The 19727-nt window shown below is 43.2% G+C and overlaps 2 protein-coding genes across 7 annotated transcripts in view; both read right to left on the bottom strand.

The window, feature by feature from the left end:
* The window catches only part of aopep (aminopeptidase O (putative)), a 66241-nt gene extending 56131 nt beyond the window's left edge, over nucleotides 1–10110 (bottom strand). For 4 of the 6 annotated variants that reach the window (XR_011077038.1, XM_068566693.1, XM_068566696.1 and 1 more), the window contains exons 1-6: nucleotides 9823–10101; nucleotides 7879–8680; nucleotides 7414–7583; nucleotides 6354–6603; nucleotides 5301–5514; nucleotides 4687–4811 (exon numbers count right to left, since the gene is read on the bottom strand). Coding sequence is in view for 5 of the 6 variants with exons in the window: in XM_068566693.1 (XP_068422794.1) it covers nucleotides 4687–4811; nucleotides 5301–5514; nucleotides 6354–6603; nucleotides 7414–7583; nucleotides 7879–8654 (1535 nt within the window). In the remaining variant the exon portion in view is untranslated. Of the gene's footprint in view, nucleotides 1–4686; nucleotides 4812–5300; nucleotides 5515–6353; nucleotides 6604–7413; nucleotides 7584–7878; nucleotides 8681–8846; nucleotides 8947–9822 lie in introns of those variants that run through there. The other 2 variants (XM_068566694.1, XM_068566695.1) reach the window with 2 other exon arrangements.
* Nucleotides 10111–10416: 306 nt separating this feature from the next.
* dock8 (dedicator of cytokinesis 8) overlaps nucleotides 10417–19727 on the bottom strand; it is a 48341-nt gene continuing 39030 nt past the window's right edge. The window contains exons 40-48 of the mRNA XM_068566692.1: nucleotides 19137–19280; nucleotides 18642–18773; nucleotides 18385–18519; nucleotides 17863–17952; nucleotides 17144–17380; nucleotides 16916–17059; nucleotides 15684–15790; nucleotides 12869–13039; nucleotides 10417–12224 (exon numbers count right to left, since the gene is read on the bottom strand). Of these exons, the coding sequence (XP_068422793.1) occupies nucleotides 12173–12224; nucleotides 12869–13039; nucleotides 15684–15790; nucleotides 16916–17059; nucleotides 17144–17380; nucleotides 17863–17952; nucleotides 18385–18519; nucleotides 18642–18773; nucleotides 19137–19280 (1212 nt within the window). The 3' untranslated portion in view covers nucleotides 10417–12172. The remainder of the gene's footprint in view (nucleotides 12225–12868; nucleotides 13040–15683; nucleotides 15791–16915; nucleotides 17060–17143; nucleotides 17381–17862; nucleotides 17953–18384; nucleotides 18520–18641; nucleotides 18774–19136; nucleotides 19281–19727) is intronic.

Genomic DNA, 19727 nt, shown 5'->3' with positions numbered 1-19727 from the left:
TCAGGCAACCACTCCCGGTGGGAGAGTTGTTGTTTCTTTTTCTTCGTTTTACGCAAAACACAGGAGGGTGAGAAATGTAACATCGGGGGAAATGATGTGTGTAGTTGGAGAAATATAAAAACTACTTTGGCGATAAAGCCTGTTTGTGCAATGTGTTTGTATTATTTTGCGAGAGGAAAAAGAAAACAGCGATAATGACAGAAAGCTAGTGATAAAAGTGCAATGACACGTGTTGACGGATGGATGTGTTTAAGTATGTATGTGTGGGGTTTGTCAGAGCCCGTCTCTTAAGCGGTGTGGGGGGGCCCATTCGAAAAAAAGCAAAAACAAAGGGCTACACATTGATCTGTTACAACTATAACATAAGGATAACCCAAACGCCAAAAACAAGTTAACTTAATTTTCCCCACCAGAGAAAAAAAACGCAATGACATGAAGCATTCCTCTGACGTCACCCCACTGCTTTAAGTACACATCCTTACACCCTCCTCATTTGAACAATACACGCATTCATACAAACACAAGCACAGGAATCTGCCCGTCTACAGTGAAGAAAAACAAATCCCACATCATCCGCACTCCTAAAGGGCCTGTTTCAACACATTTCTCAACAAAATGTGTGTGTGTGTGTGTGTGTGTAGGACGGGAGGGGGGAGAGGGGGAAGCGCCGCTCTCTCGGGGACGTCAGCCATGTCTTCATTTGGGCACGCTGCAAACACAGTTATCTCTGATTAGTCGTACAAGTCCGGCCTGCGCTCTGGGACACGCAGACCTCGGCTTCAAAGAGCGGGAGGAAATGCTGTGCCCTTCCTGTCACTCCCAGTCGGAACCGAATGACGTGGTTGAGATGTGATGTGGAGATTACGCAAAAGAGGGAGAAAAAAAAGTATGCGCTAAGGCACGTAAAAATAGAGACGCAGATGCACAAATGCACATACACACAAATCGGGCCTCGTAATTACCACCTGCAGTGAGCGGTTTGAGCATGACATCACAGAGCAGATTCATTAGGACTTTGGTTCGTAACTTTTCCATGTTGTTGGGAATGTTGTTGTTGCTTTTTGATAACGGACTGGAAACATAAGTAACGTTGAAGCTGCAAAATATCGGATTCACAGCTTCAAAATAGCAGCAAACAACTATCATCTATGTAAAGATACAGTGGAGGAACGTCAACCTGGGAAGAGAAGGAAGTTGCTTTCCATCCGTGTGTGTTTTAATCCGAGCTTCTCCTTCCTTTGCTGACATAGTCGAGCCATCAGGTAAACACTATTCGCGTCACCAGCGTTTTTGCCGTATAGTTTGCTCTGTTTGCACCGTTAGCTGCAAGCCGCACGGTACATAGCACCTTTAAGGGGTTTAAAAGGACGGCAACTCTTTCATACGGTGTTGCGTTTCCTCCTATCTCAGACACCTAGGTCGGCCTTGGAGCCTGTGTGTGTGTGCTTGTGTGTGTGTGTGTACGTATGTGTGTAAGAAAGCCCCCGTGGGTGCACAATGCAGACCTGCCTTTACTTGACTCCTTAATCTTCGGTTTCCTGCCCTCCCGCTCCGTATCTCAGAATTAAAACTTCATGCCACTGCGAATCCTCCCCTGTTTTTGCCTCTCCCCTCCCCTCTGTGTATCACACTGTAACAGCTTCATGCCTCTTTGCCACTGCTCCCTGTCCTATAGCCCCTCCACCCCTGCTGTTTCTTCTGGGGCACTGCACACAAACTACGCTTGGCTTGGTCCCAAGCACTGAGGCCCACATACCTCCCAATCTCTAGATTAAATAGCGCCAGTCTCTGAAGTCCTTCCAGGGGCTAATGGCTTTTGTTGCTGGGAATAATCCACACATCCTCTCCCACATCCTGGGGGTCCGCTGGCCTGTCGCGAACCCCGCCTTCGCCCTCCTCCTCTCATCTCCATCTCAATCTCCGCTTCCATTTCGGTTGACCTCCCCGCCTACTCATGGCACGACGCTGCGGTTAAGTGCGGAGACATGCAGGACCGGTACACCACCCGCACTGAGGGGAGGATGCAGTGGGTTGACACTGGGTTGAGACCCATGCAGAGTTTTATAAGGAGTCAGTGCAGGTGCCGTCTGAAGCTTAATGAAGGCCTTAAATCTCTTCTCTGTCATCTGCAGCTAACTGGAGTCTAAGCAGCCAGGGCAAGAGGGATAAGTGCCTGGGAGCTATCTTCATAAAGGAAAGAAAACATCCATCAGGCAACAGCCGCAGCAGAACAGCTCCAGTGTTAGCCCTTGATGCCCGTTCAAAATAAATACAGCGCGGAGACAGATTTTCACAAGATGAGGGGAGAGACTTTCTGCAGATCAAAGAGCACTCTGCCTTCTGGGTGAAGTAGTCAACATAAGAATGCAAAGTTGAGAACTTGTCGCCCTCTGTCCTTCAAAATGTCTCGGGTTGAGACTCCTCTTGGCTGTAATGTCAGAAATTCACACAGAATACATATTCAGGTATGAGCTCATATCCTGTCTGGGGCACTTTTCTCGAGGGAGGCCGCCGGGGGAGAGGAGAAAGACAGACGGAGAAAAAGAGAGACTGTTGTTCCAGACCGCAGACACTGGGACAACGTTCACTGACCACCCTAATCACTTTACTTTATCAACACAATGTGTCAAAATTAAAACAGCCCAGTCATTGATGGTCTTTATTTTGCTTCAATTTCCAATTTTAACTGCATTCATATGGCTACCGGCTGGCATTCAGCTATATCTTCAAACATACCATATATATGGCAGCTGAAAGTAGAGAAAATATAAAACTTGATTTCCAGGGAAAATATCATTATTGTAGAATGCTAGAGGCCAAACCGAAGAGTGATCGACCGTACGGAGACGCGGAGAGGACGGCAAAACAAAGAGAAAACGGAAAGTCGGGAGATGAAAAGAGGACAATGAGAGACAGCGGAGGGCGATGAAGAAGTGACGGAAACAGGACACTACCGATTTCAAGGGAAGAAGGATCAAATAAGACAAGGGGGAGTAAAGTAATAAAAAGTGGACAAATATGAAAAAGTTGAGGGGACGGGAGCTAAAGAGGGAATAAAGAAATACATAGAGCAGAATTATTTCTAGTGCATAGGACAATGAATCTGTCATTCAGTGGCTTTGCGCCGACCCATCGGCCCCTGGACCGCTGTTTAAACTGCACACCAACACACAAACGTAAATATACACATGTGGGGAGCACAGTCTGCAGAGCACCTGGAATCTCTGCTGGTAAAATAAAAAAATATGTATAATACAGCAGACTATTGAGCGAGTAGCTGAGTGAAAGAAGCGGTGCCTATAGACAAGACGTTAGCCATTTATCTCATCAAGAGAATCAGCGTTTTTGGGGATCTTGGGATGGCAGGAATTAAAAGAAGAAGAGGGAAGAACCATGTTATGTTGGAAGAGGTGAGGAAAATGTTGCGTCAACTTTATGGGTTAAATGTAAAGACAAACGTGAGCGGGTTTAGAGGAGAGGGGATGGCTAGAGGGAAATTGGATGAAGGAAGAAATAGGTGGTGAGTTTTAGAAAAAGAATGAGGAAAAGGAAGAAGGAAGGAAGGTAGATTTCATGGTAGAAGGAAAGAAGACAGAGACAATAGAGACTGAAGAGTCCTTTGTCTGCCAACTTATATGCGTTTACATTTTGTCTCGCTTCAACCTAGTACTGCGTGAGTATTTTATTGATACTTTTTATGCTAGAAAAAATAGATCACTTGTGGCAGCATTCAGTCCTAAACTCACAACTGAAACACGCCGACATGCTAGTCGCCGGGACGAGTGTTGAACGCAGTTACGTTGGAACAAAAGGAGGGATGACGAGTGACTGAACATTCGGTGAAGAGTTCCAATGTGGAAGATCTCCTCGAAGAAGACTGAGACAAGAGTGTGTGGAAATGTGAAGTATGTCATTAATTACGCAAACCTGAAAACGTTTAACTTGAAGAACCGAACCAGAAGCAGCAGGATAAAGTTAAATACATAAAGTGCTGACTTTGTTGTGGCAAATCTTTGATGTTCTGTTTATTTACAACAAGATATTAAATTATTGTTCAAACCGTGACCTTAAAATGAGAACAGAATACAGTAAAAAAAAAATACTACACCACGATGAAGAACAATGAGTATCACCCCTGTGGATAAGTACCGCCCTTATGGAGCATTTTAGCACCTTTGAGCTAATTATTTTGGTTTTATAGCCTGTTTTGGTTCACTCTCAGAGCTCTCATCCCGCGGCTGTCACAGAAAACAAAAGTGCAAGAACCCACTGTCGACAAACTGCTAAGTTATGAGTCAGATATTTCCCTCCGGAGGTGATGGAGACCAAAATGGAGCTAAATGGAGAGTGAATATTGGACTTACAGTAAGAAGGCCATAAACATTTAATCCCCAAATTAATTTGAATGTCTCTTTGTATCTGCTGGATGTATAAAAAAAAAGTCATATCAACTTAAAAGGTATATCATTAAAGTGTTGTGTTCACAGTTTGTTTCTGCTGCCGACTAGTCGCCGAAAAAGCAATATTGCAAGTTACATTTTTTACTTTTTAAATTTGAATTATTTACCCCTAATTCCTTATCTAACTAGTTTTCTTGCGCTTCCTTTCTTTCTTATCCTTTGCTCTTTCCAGTAGCTTTGCATGGATTACATTACATCATTCCGCCAAAGACCCAGGTCTCCTTACCTGGCCATGCCCAGACTGGAGAACCCTGCTGGAACGATGAGAACATCAAGGCGGGGAAAAGGGTGGACCCCCAGAACGGCGTGGGCTGCAGCCAAACATCGCGGCAAAAGCTTCAGGACTCCAATCTGCAAGAAGAAGAAGACAACAAGAGTCTCAGAACAACTGGCAACAATACACTCGCAAGGTTTTACCTGAAGCAGATGTGTTTATGTTGATACAGATAGGTAGGATGTACAACAATGTGTATTCTATATGTCAATTTGTTAATGTTGCTCCAGGTGAGAGGATATCTAGTATCAAGACAAAGGTAACTGCACCTATTGTTTGTTCAGAATGTTTTGTCACTCATCTAACAAGAATCATCAGCTCAGAACTAACTAAAATCCTTTGACTTTATACAAATAATAGTCACGCTAGTCGAGCTATGAATGTCCATTTAGAGTATGAGGAATGTTTTAAGTGGCCCTCATGACCTTTACCATTCTGCCAAGAGATGGCAGATGAAAACCGCCGGCATGATGACGCGAACATGAACCGATGCTAACTGTCTCTTTTAAAATCGTACAAGATATAATTAGCCTCCGTGTCTCAGTGGTTCTTTGTCAAAACTCCACCTGGGCTTTCTGCAGCAAGCAGACGGGTCCAAACACACGGTGTGAAATCACCCGCTGGGACCGAGTCGACTGCTCAGTAAATCGGCAAGGGTAGTCGTCATGGGAACAAGGGATGCCGTCATTCACCATGCCTGAATAATCAGTTTCAGGAAGCCGCTCGTCCTCAAGCGAAGAGTGACAGAATGCAGAGTCTGAGTGGATGATCTGGTCTCCGCTGCAGCAGATTAAAACAAGAGTACAAAACGTAATCCAAGGTTAATAACGGCAACTTAATGAATTTCGTTATAGAAATTCTATACAGTTCTCGAGTTGGAAAAAACTCATATGGGTCCCGTCGCTCTGTGCCATGAGGATGGAAATGAAAGCAGTGGAAATATGGAACACATACGTCACAAAGGCAAACCACAGTGATCCCAAAAATATCTCGCCGACATGCAATCTCACTCTAAATCCAATATCCAGCACTCCCTCCATCCTCGGCGTCAGAGCCGCTCCAAAGGTTCCGAGCGACATCCAAGTTTCCTTCCAGCCATTCACTGAAAATAAAGGCCTTCCTTGTAGCGGGAGATTCCTGGGGCCTGCAGCAGGCTACAGCTGGGCTGCCGCTGGAGGAAAACCATGAGGGGAGGAGGGTGGATTACTGGAAACCACTGGCAGACCCGCCAACCTGCCGGCCAGCGGAGAGGGAGACCCCAGCCGAACCATGCCCACAGCAGGCCAGCCCTCTGCAATGCAACAGCCTGCGCTGTATATCCTCGACCTCCGTACAATTTATGCACTTTATGTTCCTCTTTTGGTCTCCAAAGATCATATCTTCTGGGCACTGAACCCAATGTACTATATAGTACAAGCTTTAATGTGCTTGTCATAATAAAAAAAAAGCTGATTGAGTACTGCACCCTCTCCATCACCTGCCCCATTTTTGGGATGGCGAAAGGAAAGTTTTACCGTGGAATGTTGAAGGGCCAGACTTGGGTTAATAACAGTCTGGAGAGGAGGAAGAGGAGGAGGAGGAGGAAGAAAAGAACATATAAAGAACAAATAATAAAATACCTGCCAGTCTTGAGTGGAGAGCCCTTTACTACTTCACTGATGGAGCTCGGTCCAGACATAAGGTCAGCCTCGGCCCATTCCCCAGGTGCGGACCCGAGTTTGGCCGTCTCACCACAATCCGTCTTGTCTCTCGCGCCCCTTTCCGATGCCGGGGGATTTTCCGATGTGACTTGGCGCCAGTGGCCCACTGCCAAGGTGAAGGTGGAGGCGGGCATGGGCATAGTCACAAAGTAATTCCAGATTAAGGAGCCTGCGGAGAGGAGAGGGAGGGTAAGAGAGGAAGGATGAAAAGGTCAAAAAGGTGGGGAAGTCGGGAGGAAAACAGGCAGAGAACGAAGCAAACATTTGGACTAAAATGCCATTTTGTTTCACTCGACTAGTCTGAAGACGTGTTATTCTTACGTCTTGTTATTCTTACATCTTGTTATTCCAACCTAGCTAATCCATTTCCCTCATGCTCATTCGTCAAATGACACACATCTAAGTACTAGTCAATCATAGAAATATGTCAGTTTAGGATTTTATTTTAAATTCTCTTAAATCAGTAGTCAACAACATGTACAGCTGCAGTCATCTCATCCACACATCCGCATCTATTTTTAAAGCAAGTCTCTAGTGTTATTGTTACTGCCCCTTACACAGGAAGTTGACTCATCAGAATTACTTTAGATTGTTAAAACAGACGGCAATGAGCAACACCTTACCTATTTAAATTATATCTGAGGGAAAACTTGTTTCAAAGTAAAACAAGTCTTCTTTGAAATGTTTGTATATCGGTGCCTATACAATACTGAAGTTCAGATTTCAAGAATAGCAAAATTACCTGTTTAATTTCTCCCTTTTGCATAGAACAGAAAAACTAAATATTTCAGGAAAATGTACATTATTGAACAAATAGTCACTTATCACTAAGCCATACTTTCAAATCAACGGTCTCGACCGACAGGAAGTCGTTCATGTTGTTCAGAATTAGATGATATGCGGAATTTTTGGGCTACATTCATGAAATCGACTGGACTTCTAGTGGTTTCCACAAAAGGTCTGCGAAATAGCAGCGTACCTGTGTCCGCAGCCTCAATAGGTACAGCGGGCTCCTCCCCGCTCATCAAAACCACACACTCACTGGGGGCCCGTACTGTTGCCTGCCACGTTGACATGGCAACAGGCGGCTCCTGGCAGGGGAAGAGTGCTCTGTTGTTGATGGGAGAACCGGCAGTGTAAACACACACCCTGCAAGGGTAAACAATGGTAAACTATAAACAACCCTCCTCCAATTCTCAAAGGATCCAGCAAACACACACATATACACGTGAAGCGTCGACACACAGAGCAGAATAGAATCGCCCGAAGCGGGTTTGTGTGAATTAATGAACCGGTATTCTCATCTAACGTGGCAGGCTTAATATTACATTCATTCGAGTAGCAGATATCAGAGCAGATGTGCCAACAGTTTTCGAAGCATTTAAAAAGGTCTCATCGAGTCAAAACCACAAAATGGTTTCGTGATTTGCGTCCCGAGACGAACCTGTTGTCCTGGTCTTTGGTCCACCTCACAGAGCCTCCTGCTGGCCTCGTCTCATAGCAGATCCTGAGGACACGGGGGAACTCCTGAGGTGACGCGACCCCCTTCTTCCTCACCTGCAAGCTCCATCGGTCTCTGTGAAAATGCAGCGAGCTGCCACCTCGAGCTCCAGGGGCCCGGCTGCACAGCGAGAAGAGCTGCTGCTTTGGCCTCCATCGGCTCGAGGGCATGGCGATGAGATTCTGGATAAAAGCGGCTTGAGGGCTCGCCGAACTGACACCTGACCTCTCGGACGCAACCTCTGGCAGGAGGCGAGACGTGGCCGACACTGAGGTGACGTCCACCTCCTCCACCTTTGACACGTCGAGGTCACAGCAGTCCAGCATTAAGGTGAAATCCCTGTCGCTGGTGGTTTCCCACGAATGTGAAGACTGAATAGTTCCGGCTTGGGCTGCAGTCTGCGCCAACCCAATGCCACCAGGCTTCTTCTCCATCGTTGTTGGAGTCTCACTAAGGCCTTCTTCCTCCACATCGTGAGATCCACACACAAACCCAACATCACTCCTTCCGGCCTCTTTAGTCCCAGCTCCAGGGTCATCCTCAGCCGTGGCCCCCGACCCAGAGCAAGGCTCCAGGAACAGAACGACGCTACCGCCGATGACCTTCCTGTCGAAATGAACCGTCAGGTCCAGCACATAATGTCGGACAAGTATGTGGTTAGTATTGGCTCGGAGTGGAAGGTCGTCCGTGTCGGGGTTTAGGTCCTTGTCTGGCTCCATGTCACACAAATGGCATCAATCTGAACCTAAAAGGAAAGATCAAAAAAAAAAGCTTTATTGTTATGTTTTTGTTTCCATAGAAGCAAACCCCTTCATCTATGACAGGGTAATGGGAAAAGTGTGTGTTTGCGTAAGTTACGGTCAACACTTTTAGTGGATATTCTATAGCTTCCTGCGGGCTGAGGCGCTTACTTTGAGTTTGTGAACGTTCTGCCAGTGTACTGCGACGAAGCCAAAACTGTCGGGGTCTGTATGCTCAACTCAAACTTGAATGCCAAACTCAATCTGTTCACACATTCTGCAAATGTTTTCCAAACAGGAAAAACTGTTTCATGATCGTATTTCTGATCTGTGTTAATGAAGTGGAGGTATAAGTCAGTCATTATATTAGCCGCTCACCTTATATTATATTAGCCCCGCACCGGGAAAAGCTAACGATCTGCCGCAGCCTGTATTAAAGCTCTCCTGCTGTACATCAGAGTTTATACAGTCACAATCCTTCTATTTAGGCTGCTTGGGGCATGAAGGCCGGCTTGGCAAGACAGAGGCGCAATTACCATTTACAGCAGGAAATCCTCAGAGGTTATTCGGTGCAGGAGTAAATTCATAAATTTATGAGCACACAAAAAATAAGAGGATAATATCTACAGCTACAAGAAGCCAAAAAAAAAAAAGAAGCAATAACATCTCATTACTGCAAGAGGTTGGCTAAAAACACAACTTATATGACCCGGTGTGTTTGCTAACTTTGTGATTTTAGTGACTGGTGAGTATGTTCACTGTATATCTATCTTCATACTGTTACTATGGTGTGGAATGACAAGTAGTGACTCAAAGAGGGTTCAAATGGGTCGCTATGAGCCTAGTGGAGCAAAAATGAATAATAGATTAGATTAGAAAACTTTATTAATCCCTAGTGGGGAAAGATGGCTCACCAAAAATACATAGAGACAATAGACCACAGTGCACAGTAGACAAACAACAAAGAACAAACACCATGCATTTTGAAACGGGACCAATCAGAAAGATGTTAAATCTAGTAGAAACTGGCTATTAAGTGACTTTGTGCCTCGCTGTGGTCGGTCAGAGCGCATGCGTACTCCTTGCAAAGTTAAAACACTTAACTCCGCAGTTGTCTGTGATGAGTGACGCGTGTGTAACCACTCACGTCTTTTGAAGGCACCAGACAGCGCAGTGACACGCGGTGACAGCAGGCTAACGTTTGAGTTTCAAACTTCGCGGAGGAGTGACGCTCACTGGTAAGTGTGGCACGAGGGAGGCCGTCACTCAAAGCTAGTTACGGCAGCGGTGCCGCCATTAAACACCAGCTTCACTGGAGGTTACGGCGGGTTTAGCAACACGTCCTTAAAATAACAACTGTCGATATAACGCAGAGTACTCACAAGCACTCGCTTGTTTGCACAAAATCCACAACAAACCTGTGTCCGGCTTGTCGACGGCGAGCAGTGATGACGTCACATTGACGCGACAGTAGAAGGTTGTAGTTTGTTTTTTTTCCTCCCGAGTTCTTCCCTCCGTTCAAACTCGCTTCGTATATATTCACATTGTATTAATCAGGAAAACGCCTGTAAAATGAATATAGTTGAATGACAATACTATGTATAACTTGGAAATATAGTCTTCAAATGTGTTAGTTTATCAATTGCCATTCAGTAATGGCATAGCTTTATAATATTAGGCCATTTCTTGAAAGAACGTTTTATAAAAGAGTCACTTAACACAGAAATGACAAATGTGCATATATTAACTTTTATTTGGGTTTTTCGACAGCACAGAATGCAAGTAAAAATGTACTAAAACACAGTAGGTATGAACATAACATAACTGATAAAGAAACAAATGCGATATCCAGAGGTTGAATGCCACCAATGTATCTTATAACACCGACTTCAGCAATGTACTGCATGTTTCAAAAATAGGTATCCGTTTTAGTTAATACTCACACTTGTTTAAAAACATTCAACAGCTCATAAATAACAGATGTACCTAGAAACGGAGCAAAAGTTTTTTTAAATGAGTATCAATGTGTGTTAAAAAAAAGTGTCCAAACACACACTTTTTTGAAATTGCAAGTACACTTACATTACTGAAATAAAGAGTATGCTGTTTATGGATGTCAAAGAAAATCAAGTTGTCACTACTCAATACTGCCAAGCAGAAGTACATTTCCCCTCTGGAATGTATTTTGACAAGTAAACACAACGCCCACTGCAAAGCACAGCTGTGTGGAGTAATTTTCAAAATGTTGCGTTTATAGTATCTCTGTTTTTAAGTAAGAAGGAATTACATTTGGCACTGTGTGTATAACAGGACGTGGACTATTTACAGGTACTGAAACTACTGGAACATACATTGAGGTTGTGACAGTACACTCAGCCACTGAATCATGCCTACTGAATGACATTTCCAATTAATATCATTATTGCTATTTATCTAAAAATACATTTCCATAAAATGAAAAATAGTTTTTCATACCTTTTGTAAACATCTTTGCAACTATCTGATGTAATACATCTACTATGTACAAAATGAGTATTTAGAGATAAGCCATGTGTGATTTTGAGCCTCAGATAAAGTAAGTCTATCTATCTCCTGTGTAATTACATCAATAAGTTAAACTCTTCCATTAGCTACATGGTCAGGTACTGTATGTTCAACATGATTAAGACAAGAATGGCCGCAAGAGCTAACGTGGGAAATTGTGTCTATTTTTCCAGTGCACAAATCCATCCATACTCTTGCTGCTCTTAATGGGCACATTTCATGCAAAGACACCCTGTGGAATTTCAGAGGCCTTTTAGCACAAAACAGAATCATTTATCATCACAGAGTACAAAGTGACTTCAGTATGGCACCAAAATCCTTTACTCCGAAACATTATCGAAATAACTGCACATCCTTTGACACATTTGCATACACACACACACACACACACACACACACACAGGACACTAGCATTATTGGCACACGCATACACACACAAACACACACACAGGCCCTGGGCCAGCAAGGGCCTCAGAGAGGAACTCTAGTCTCCCTCTGTACCAAAACTGAGGAAATGTTTGCAGCATTATTAGGACTTGCAGTTATCTTTAAAAAAAAAAGAAAAGAAAAAAAAGGGAAATCAACAGTGCCTAGGCAACTGAAGATTTTACAGTGAAATGCTCAATAAGCTACACTTTGCTTGATATTCCCACAGCCATATTTTTATGTGCTCTCTAACCTTTTGCTTCCTGTAACAAACAACCGCAAAATCACAAAAGTGGATGTGCAGCGGACATTAATAAGCGCTGCTGGACCGTTGCGAGACTGAGTCTTCCATTGTGAACATAACCTGCGTCTAGCGCAGAGTATTCCAAGGCTGTCTCCAGCCGTTCCTTTCCTCGTTTTTTTCCCTCTTCTTTCATCTTATCTTCTCGTTTCCTCTCTCGGTTGTGTGACGGCCTCTACTTCCTCTCCGTAGCACTTTCTCTCTCTCTCTGACGAGTCGTGGCATCTCAGGAGTTTTCCTCTTGAGTTTTGCGGAAACTTAGACGTTTGAAGGAATCCCTGTGAGACGGAGAGAGGACAAGTAGATGAAAGAAGACGTGAAAAACTCAAGATAAAAAATGATGGGGAGGGAAGAGGAGGATGAAGGGTGAGGGCAGGTAGGAGTAGAGACGTACGGTAAATGTTTCCTTGAGCAAGGCACAAAAATATGATTTTGTATGAATACGGGCAGTTTTATTGCAGAGATAAATACAAGTTCATTTAATCAAGCACACTGAAGCAACTGATTTTGGACGCTCTCTTCCCATTCCTGAGTAATTCATTGAAAATTCTAAATTTGGGGGACAAGTATCCCTTTGAAGTACATGCCCATCACTCAGCATGGAAATACATTGTAAGATGTATCAAGATTACCATGGTCGATCATAAAAGCACTTAGTGAGCAATCAGTCCTTACTAATTCAAGGGTACAATGTGGCCGGGGCTTTGGCTCTGCACTCAATCTGTGTACTGTGGCTCTGGTTCAGCCATCAATACTTGTAGAGGCGACACGGCCACTGTGAATGGATCTCTGCTTAGTTCCATTTGCTCTCACTTCTCTTTGGGTTCAGCAATCATAGAGAGCGATGAAATCAATGACATGTTTGTTTTTTTTCTTACCCTCACCGCTGAATCTTGTCAAAACAGTGGCTGGGTCTGTTTACCTGTTCTCTAGCCGAGGCCTGATGATGGGTTTATAGAGCTCAGGTATCTTCCTCTCCAGCATAGGCCTCAGGTTCTCTCTCAGGCGGTTGTAGTTCTTCTTCAGCTCCTGCTGGTACTCTTTCTGGTCGAATGTGATCAGGTGCTTATTCTTCTCAACTGCCTCGCCACACCTACGGGACCGAGAGCAGCGTGGAGTCAGTTGTAAAGTCTGTGTTCTTAAATGACATTCAGTTAAATGTACCCCTTGACCTTCTTAATGAAATTCCTTTTAAACAGCTTTGACAACAATTCTATGCAAAACAATCTTGCAGTAATCCCCTCCTTGTCCCCGAGCATTCAGAAACGCACTGCGCCGTTTCATGCAGTCAACGTCCTGGAACTACTTGACACAAATTGGACTCCTTTTGCATGCGAGAGCTCCACATGCGAGTCAACAATGTACAAGGCTGTGAGGAACTCCTATGTTGGATCTTTCCAAGTACCTCAGATAGAATGTGGGTTAAACTGTAAATGACCCACACGGCGGTTTAAAAAAAAACTAATAATGGGGCAGCACAGGTAAATCTCAAAATCACAAATAAAATGCCAGAGCTGAACGAAGAGCAGAGGGCAGGAATGGGGTCTCCCCGCGGTCCTCTATCATGACTTGTATAATGGCCAACACACAGAGCAGTCAACAGGAAATAAGAGAGGCTGAGATGATTGCAAACACATGTCTGAGTTTATCTCATCGATTTTAAAAGTGGGTAATATGGAAACAGCAATGTCACGTAACAGTATACAGTAAATACGCTGGCCAAAGGGCATTGAGGATAGTTCACAAGAGAAAAGGATTTTCCAAGCCTCAAAAACATCAACGGATTTGTAGCTTTCCCTCCGATTGCTTGGTTTAAAAGCTTTAAAATGAATTCTCCTGATGTACCTGCAATATTTAAATACATTTATTTGTATTAACCAACAAAATGAGTGTAAAAAAGAAAATGAATCTCTCTTTCTGTCTGCGTTGCATCGTTCACACGCTTTCGGAGCTGACTTTAGACATCATCTTTGTCTATTACATGGGGAAAGATAATCCAAATTTGGGCAAAGGGGAGATGGGACTAAACATCAGCTTCTGGCTCAGAACACCTGTCAATCAAGAAAACAACCTCTCCAACATTCATCTTTTCAAGCTTTAACCACTAAGAAAAGACGTTTTAGAAACGCCATCAATGCACAAGTAATAGCATGTGACATAATAATAGCTTTTGAGACACATTTCGCAGCTCAAATGTGCTTTTTTTTAAAGGTAGAAGTACCTTTTTATTTTTGGTAACTGCAATTTTATTTCAGTTAATCACTTCAATCTTGTCCTTTGGTGCCTGAATTAAAGAATTTCTTACCATCTGCCTCTGAACTTGGAGTAGGCGATCATTTTCTTGTATATCTATTTTAGGTGGAATCATAACATGGCAATATGAGATTGTTTCATAGTTTAACAAAATGTAGTTGTTGAAATGAATGACTCCGGGTTAATTATGACTAAAAGTATAGAAAAAAAGTTATGACCGTAGGTTTTAAGTTTACATGAGTAGTTTTATCTAAAAGAAATCATGCATAATAGTTAATTAAATGAAATATAAAATGTTGCATACGTTTGTGATTCCTGTCCATGTTGCTGCAGCTATATAATGCAAACCCACCCAGAATGTTATAGTGCATCTGTTAACAGTACAGAGTTGAACAGAAGATGACAAGTTTAGGTGTGAGGCCTGATGTCTTTATGACTGGAGATGTTTAATTCAGTGGAAAAATAAGATAACTAATTTCGAAAATTCTGTTAGTGTTTTTTTTAGAGGATTTTATTAGAACACCAGTATGAAGGAGACTGGCATACAAAAGGTTGAGTGTCAGCTTGTCTGGATTTAGGATGGAGAAATAAAATAAAACCTTTATGAAATGGGAGTAAATGTTTGCCAACCTGCTTGTAGCAATCAAGGCAGCTGGAATGTGACATGAGGGGAAGAAAATGAAAACCACCTTTTGTTGGCAAACTGCAAATGCCCACAAAATGAAAGCAAACACACACAAACACGAGACGCCTGCACAAAAGACACACGTCTCCTGCACAAAATCAGCATATTTTCAAGACACACTGCTGTGGGTAAGGTGGTTTTAAATGTTCTGAATATTCAAAATATAATGAAGCTCCTGGGAACAATACACTTTTGCAATTTAAGAAGAAGTGATTATGAGGGAAGATATCTTCAATGTCATATAGGAAACTGAAAGAAATACCCTCCGTCACCATGGGTAATATTTCTTCGCACTCCTACTGTACATGTTTGGTTTCTTTAACTAGCATCTGGAGTGCACTTTAGTGTTGAGTAGCATTCCCATCTCTGCACCTTGAATGACACTTTGCTTAAGCAGCAGTATATCAGTCTCCATCAGTCACAGTTGTCTCCAATTTGTCTCTTTCATCATCCTCCACTGACACCAATGATGATGTATACATAGAGTATCCTGGAGAAAACTTTCACTCCTTCAAGTCAAGTCTCACAAACACACTGAATTCTCAACAATCTCTTTGAAGTATTGTTCTTCACTTCCACCTACTGAGCCAGCGCCAGCCACTGGTAACAATAAAGGGAAGCAGAAATGCAAATTCAAGTAAAATAGTTGGTGCATTCCTTTAGGTTTTTTTGGCTCACCGTGAAAGTTCTTGTTGTTGTATTTTTTGTATTTTTAGTGCTGTTTTTTTTTCTTCTAATTTTTACATGACTTTGGTGCTGTGTGGAGTCACTAGGTGGTGTTTCTTTGATCGTATCTTACCTCATTATAAACTCTTTGAAACACAGACGCAGTTTATTGTGGTGACGGAAGAGCTTCGGGTCCGCTGGGATCTCATTCAGGAAGACCTGGGCCACCTCCAATGGGCCCTACAACGAGGGGGAGAAAGCGGGACAAAAACAAAAAGGACAGAGTTAGAGAAGCAAAGAAAGAGAAAGCAAAAACAGAGCAGAGGAAGGAAAGAGAGGAGGTAAGAGGGGAAGCGTTCGAGAGTGTATGAACAAAGGAGGGATGCAAATGCCCCTTGTTCAGGCAGAGGGGAAACGGCTTCCTAACTGAATGTCTAATGCGAGCCCGAGATGCTGAACGAGAACATGAGGAAGATATCAGATCAAAGAAGGAGCCATGGTTTGCCGCCTGCATGGCTAATGTCACCGCTAACACTGAATACACCCACCATTTGGCTCCCATTTGCCCAGTATGAGATCTTGTTAGCCTAACTTATATTCATCATAAAAACCACAGCACGCTCGCAGAGTGCCTGCATCACGCTAGGCACAGTTAAACAGCTCTGATTAGCATCATAAGCGCATTGGGGCCTGGGCCTCAATCCTTGGTCTGAGCTGCAGACCCGCACACAGAAAGCCGGCCTCCTGTGCTGATTACAGTCAAGAGTTATATGTTTACCGAGCTGCTGAGCATTAGCGTTATATATACACACAACCAGCGGGTTGGAGCGAGGGACCTGTCAGATTAGACGCTGGAAGATAAAGCAACAGGGAGGAGGGAGTGGAGATGCTGTAGCTAGCTTCATCATTACTTCAACATTCACCAGGCTGGTAGGACCTGGAAGCTATCAGATCAAAGAGACCTCCGGTTCAGCATGCCGTGCAGCAGGGACATGAAAGGAAAGAAGGGCCATGAATTGACGTTTTAACTAAATCAGGCGAGAAGCAAAAGGACAGATTAGAGTTGTGGATGGGGTGAAGGCTTTGATGTGTGCTCATCATGTCTACCACCTGCACTCTAGGACTACAATGGAAACTGTAAATGTGATAAGATAAATAGAGGGAAATTATTCAGGATTATTTTCCCCTGCATAGTAAGAAGGAACACGCGGGGGACAAAAGGGTGATATGTGGGATACAAAGAGCCATCATTTTGGGCGAACAGCCATCAGTGGGTTAAGCATGAGATAAGTGATCATTTCCCCCATAATCAGAGCTGGGACTGTATAAAAAAAAAAAAGAAGCGTCGCTTTGCAATGCTTGTACCTGGTTCACAGTGGCTCCCACAGAGCCTTGAAGCAGCATCTGTAACATCTTAGCATCGGGCCGTTCTCTATGGGTGGCAACTGCTAGCTCTCTAGTCTTCTTCTGCATGTCCTCTATAGCCACCTCAATAGGGGTCAGGTCAAACTGGAAGCAAGAGAGAGGTATTATTGTACAAATTCATTGCCGCAGTCATCAAAATATGGCGATAACGGTCCCTAAAAAAGTTACCTCCTCTTTCTGGATGACGTTGATGCGAGTCTTAATGTAGGGGAAGGCATGCATGGTGGTGAGGATGGTTTTCCTCTTGTACTGCTCGTTGAGTTCCCCCCGTGGCCGCCCACTCTTTGTGAAGGGCGTGGTGTACATGAAGCGCCGCAGGTTGTAGTTCTTCTCAAAGTTTGTCAGCCGGTCTTTCATCTCATAGTCATCAAAGAAGGGCTCCACAAAAGTGATCTGGATATAAGCCTGGAGAGGAGAGGTGGTTTACTGACAGTTTTTTAATAAATTCAACAAAGAAGACAACACATTAAAATACACAGTTGCTGCAAATCTGAACTTGCATGTTCTTCATCAGTCATTCCCAGAGGATCAGGACCCACAAGTGGGTGGCAGGAAATGTAATTTGTGTCGCCAAATGAATTTCGTGAATTTCTTCCATTGTCTTTTATTCATAATTTGTATTGTCAGTACACTTTTGAGCCACATACGAATGTTCGTATTGTTCTGATAATTGTAGCCTACTTATAACATTTAATCTAAGATGAAAGGCTAGCATGATTAACATATACACAACACATTAAATATTTAGTATCCTAGTATGTCATATTGTCATTTCCATCAATATTCTTTTTTTTTGTGTCGTAAGCTCCAGCTTAGCATATAATTCTCAGTATATGGTATACATCAGATGGATGATTACTACAGTAATCATGGATGTGGTCACCTACCTTGCTGGGGTTGAGTTGTTTTCTGTCCACTGGTGTCGAATCCTTGATCATCACCAATGCGTCTTCTCCAAAACACTGACTGTAGAAGTTCTAGGAGTGGGCGAAATTGTGTTGTTCGTATACATTATAGTGCATAATATTGTCTTTCATGACTTATGCAAAGATTATACAGACTACAATGTCATTCCACGCTATTCATTAAAGAATAAAATGTTAAAAGAACACCTATGAAGCATGCAATGTCATTGAGGAACTCATTTATTGACTTATTTGATTCAAGAGTGTGGCTGATATTGTCTTACTCATGATATTATCTCTCCTTTTAAATGAATACCAAGCTTTCCAGGCTCTCTAAAAACCCACTAAAAACAGATGGATGACTGAGTCTGGCATTCTTTCACTCTGTTCAACTCAAAGCCTCTCAGTCATTAGCAGGTTCCACCAGTTCATCCAGGCACCATCTTCCCTTTTCACTCCTCAATTAAACACGCACACGCACACACACACTCTCCTGTCTCGTACCTCCAGCCTGTGTGATATCTCAGGCAGATGTGTGATCCCTGGCTCCTTGTAAATGAATTCTCGTTCATCCAGGTCGCCAAACTTGGCCCCGTAAAAACCCACCCGGAAATAGGTTCCAAACATCCTCTTGTGGCCCTGGAGAGAAGAGAAGAGGAGCTTTTAGATCACTCTCTAATCAATATGACATCAGTAACATATTCTCTCATTACATTCATCGCCTTTTCTAAAAAAAAAACACATTGCCGTTTCGGTTTTACCTTCTGAATGATGTTCTCAAAGGCTCTCTGTAGTTTGTCATGAGTGGATGACAGTTTTCTGAAATCTCTGTGAGCCTCCAGGATTGGTAAGATGATCTTGTAGACCTCGTTCACTGCCTCAAAGAGACTGCCCTGATGAGACAGCAACCACACACAATATATAAAGAGGAAATATTTGCATCCGACACTTAAAAAATAAAAACAAATGTTCTATTGGCATGACAGTCCAAATATGTATCATTAACGATTCAATGCAAACAGACACTAGGTCCAAATTTGTAATTTTGCGCTATACAAAATAAACTGAATTGAATTACTGTATCCCAGTTCTCTACTACTTACTGCACTCTGATTACTCTTAGTGTTAACTACTGATAGTTACTGCATTAAATCCACTCTAAGGTTGATTTGGTCCTCTTTAATGCTTTATCCAAAATAACATACAGTACTCTTAACATAATTATAATAAACATCAGTGCAGCTCCATGGTCTCACATTGCTGAAGAGCTCTGCAGCCTGCTCCAACAAGCCCACCAGGCCACTCTCGGTGAAGTAGCGTCCCGAACACACCCCGTCCTCGTCCGGGGACAGGATGTCATCCGACACCGCCGACTCCTCCAGCACATTGGTGGAGATGTTCTGAGGAGAAAATCAGTCAGCTAATCAATCAATTAGCCCTCTTAATGAAAAAATCAATTACATGGCTGATTTTAAAAGGAGATGTCCTAAAGTGGGAAATGGAACTAATTTGATGAACATCTAAATCAATGACCTGCGAACTGATGCAGGTTACAGTGTCCTGTACAAAAGCGCCACAGTGGCCATGCGTGTGACGCAGCTCATCGATAACGCCATCACAGTTACAGTTGGAACTTTGTTTTCAGTTCAGGGGGAACAGTCTGTTCTTCTCCCACGGGGCACATATTTTCCCCCCAAATCCTTCCAACTTCAAAGGCGTTGTGTTAAGTAGTGCAACCAGGGGACCATATTTATATGTTGACGTTTTGAGAGTACAGCTCCCCCCTCTGGACACTCGCAGCCAAATTTGGAAGAAATCCTTGAGGAGATGTGTAATGTGGTGCGTTG

This window comes from Clinocottus analis, unplaced genomic scaffold (genome assembly GCF_023055335.1).
Source record: "Clinocottus analis isolate CAN_PGR_092001 unplaced genomic scaffold, fCliAna1.0.p SCAF_7, whole genome shotgun sequence".
Lineage (NCBI taxonomy): Eukaryota > Metazoa > Chordata > Actinopteri > Perciformes > Cottidae > Clinocottus > Clinocottus analis.
This window is presented reverse-complemented; position numbering and strand designations above follow the sequence as displayed.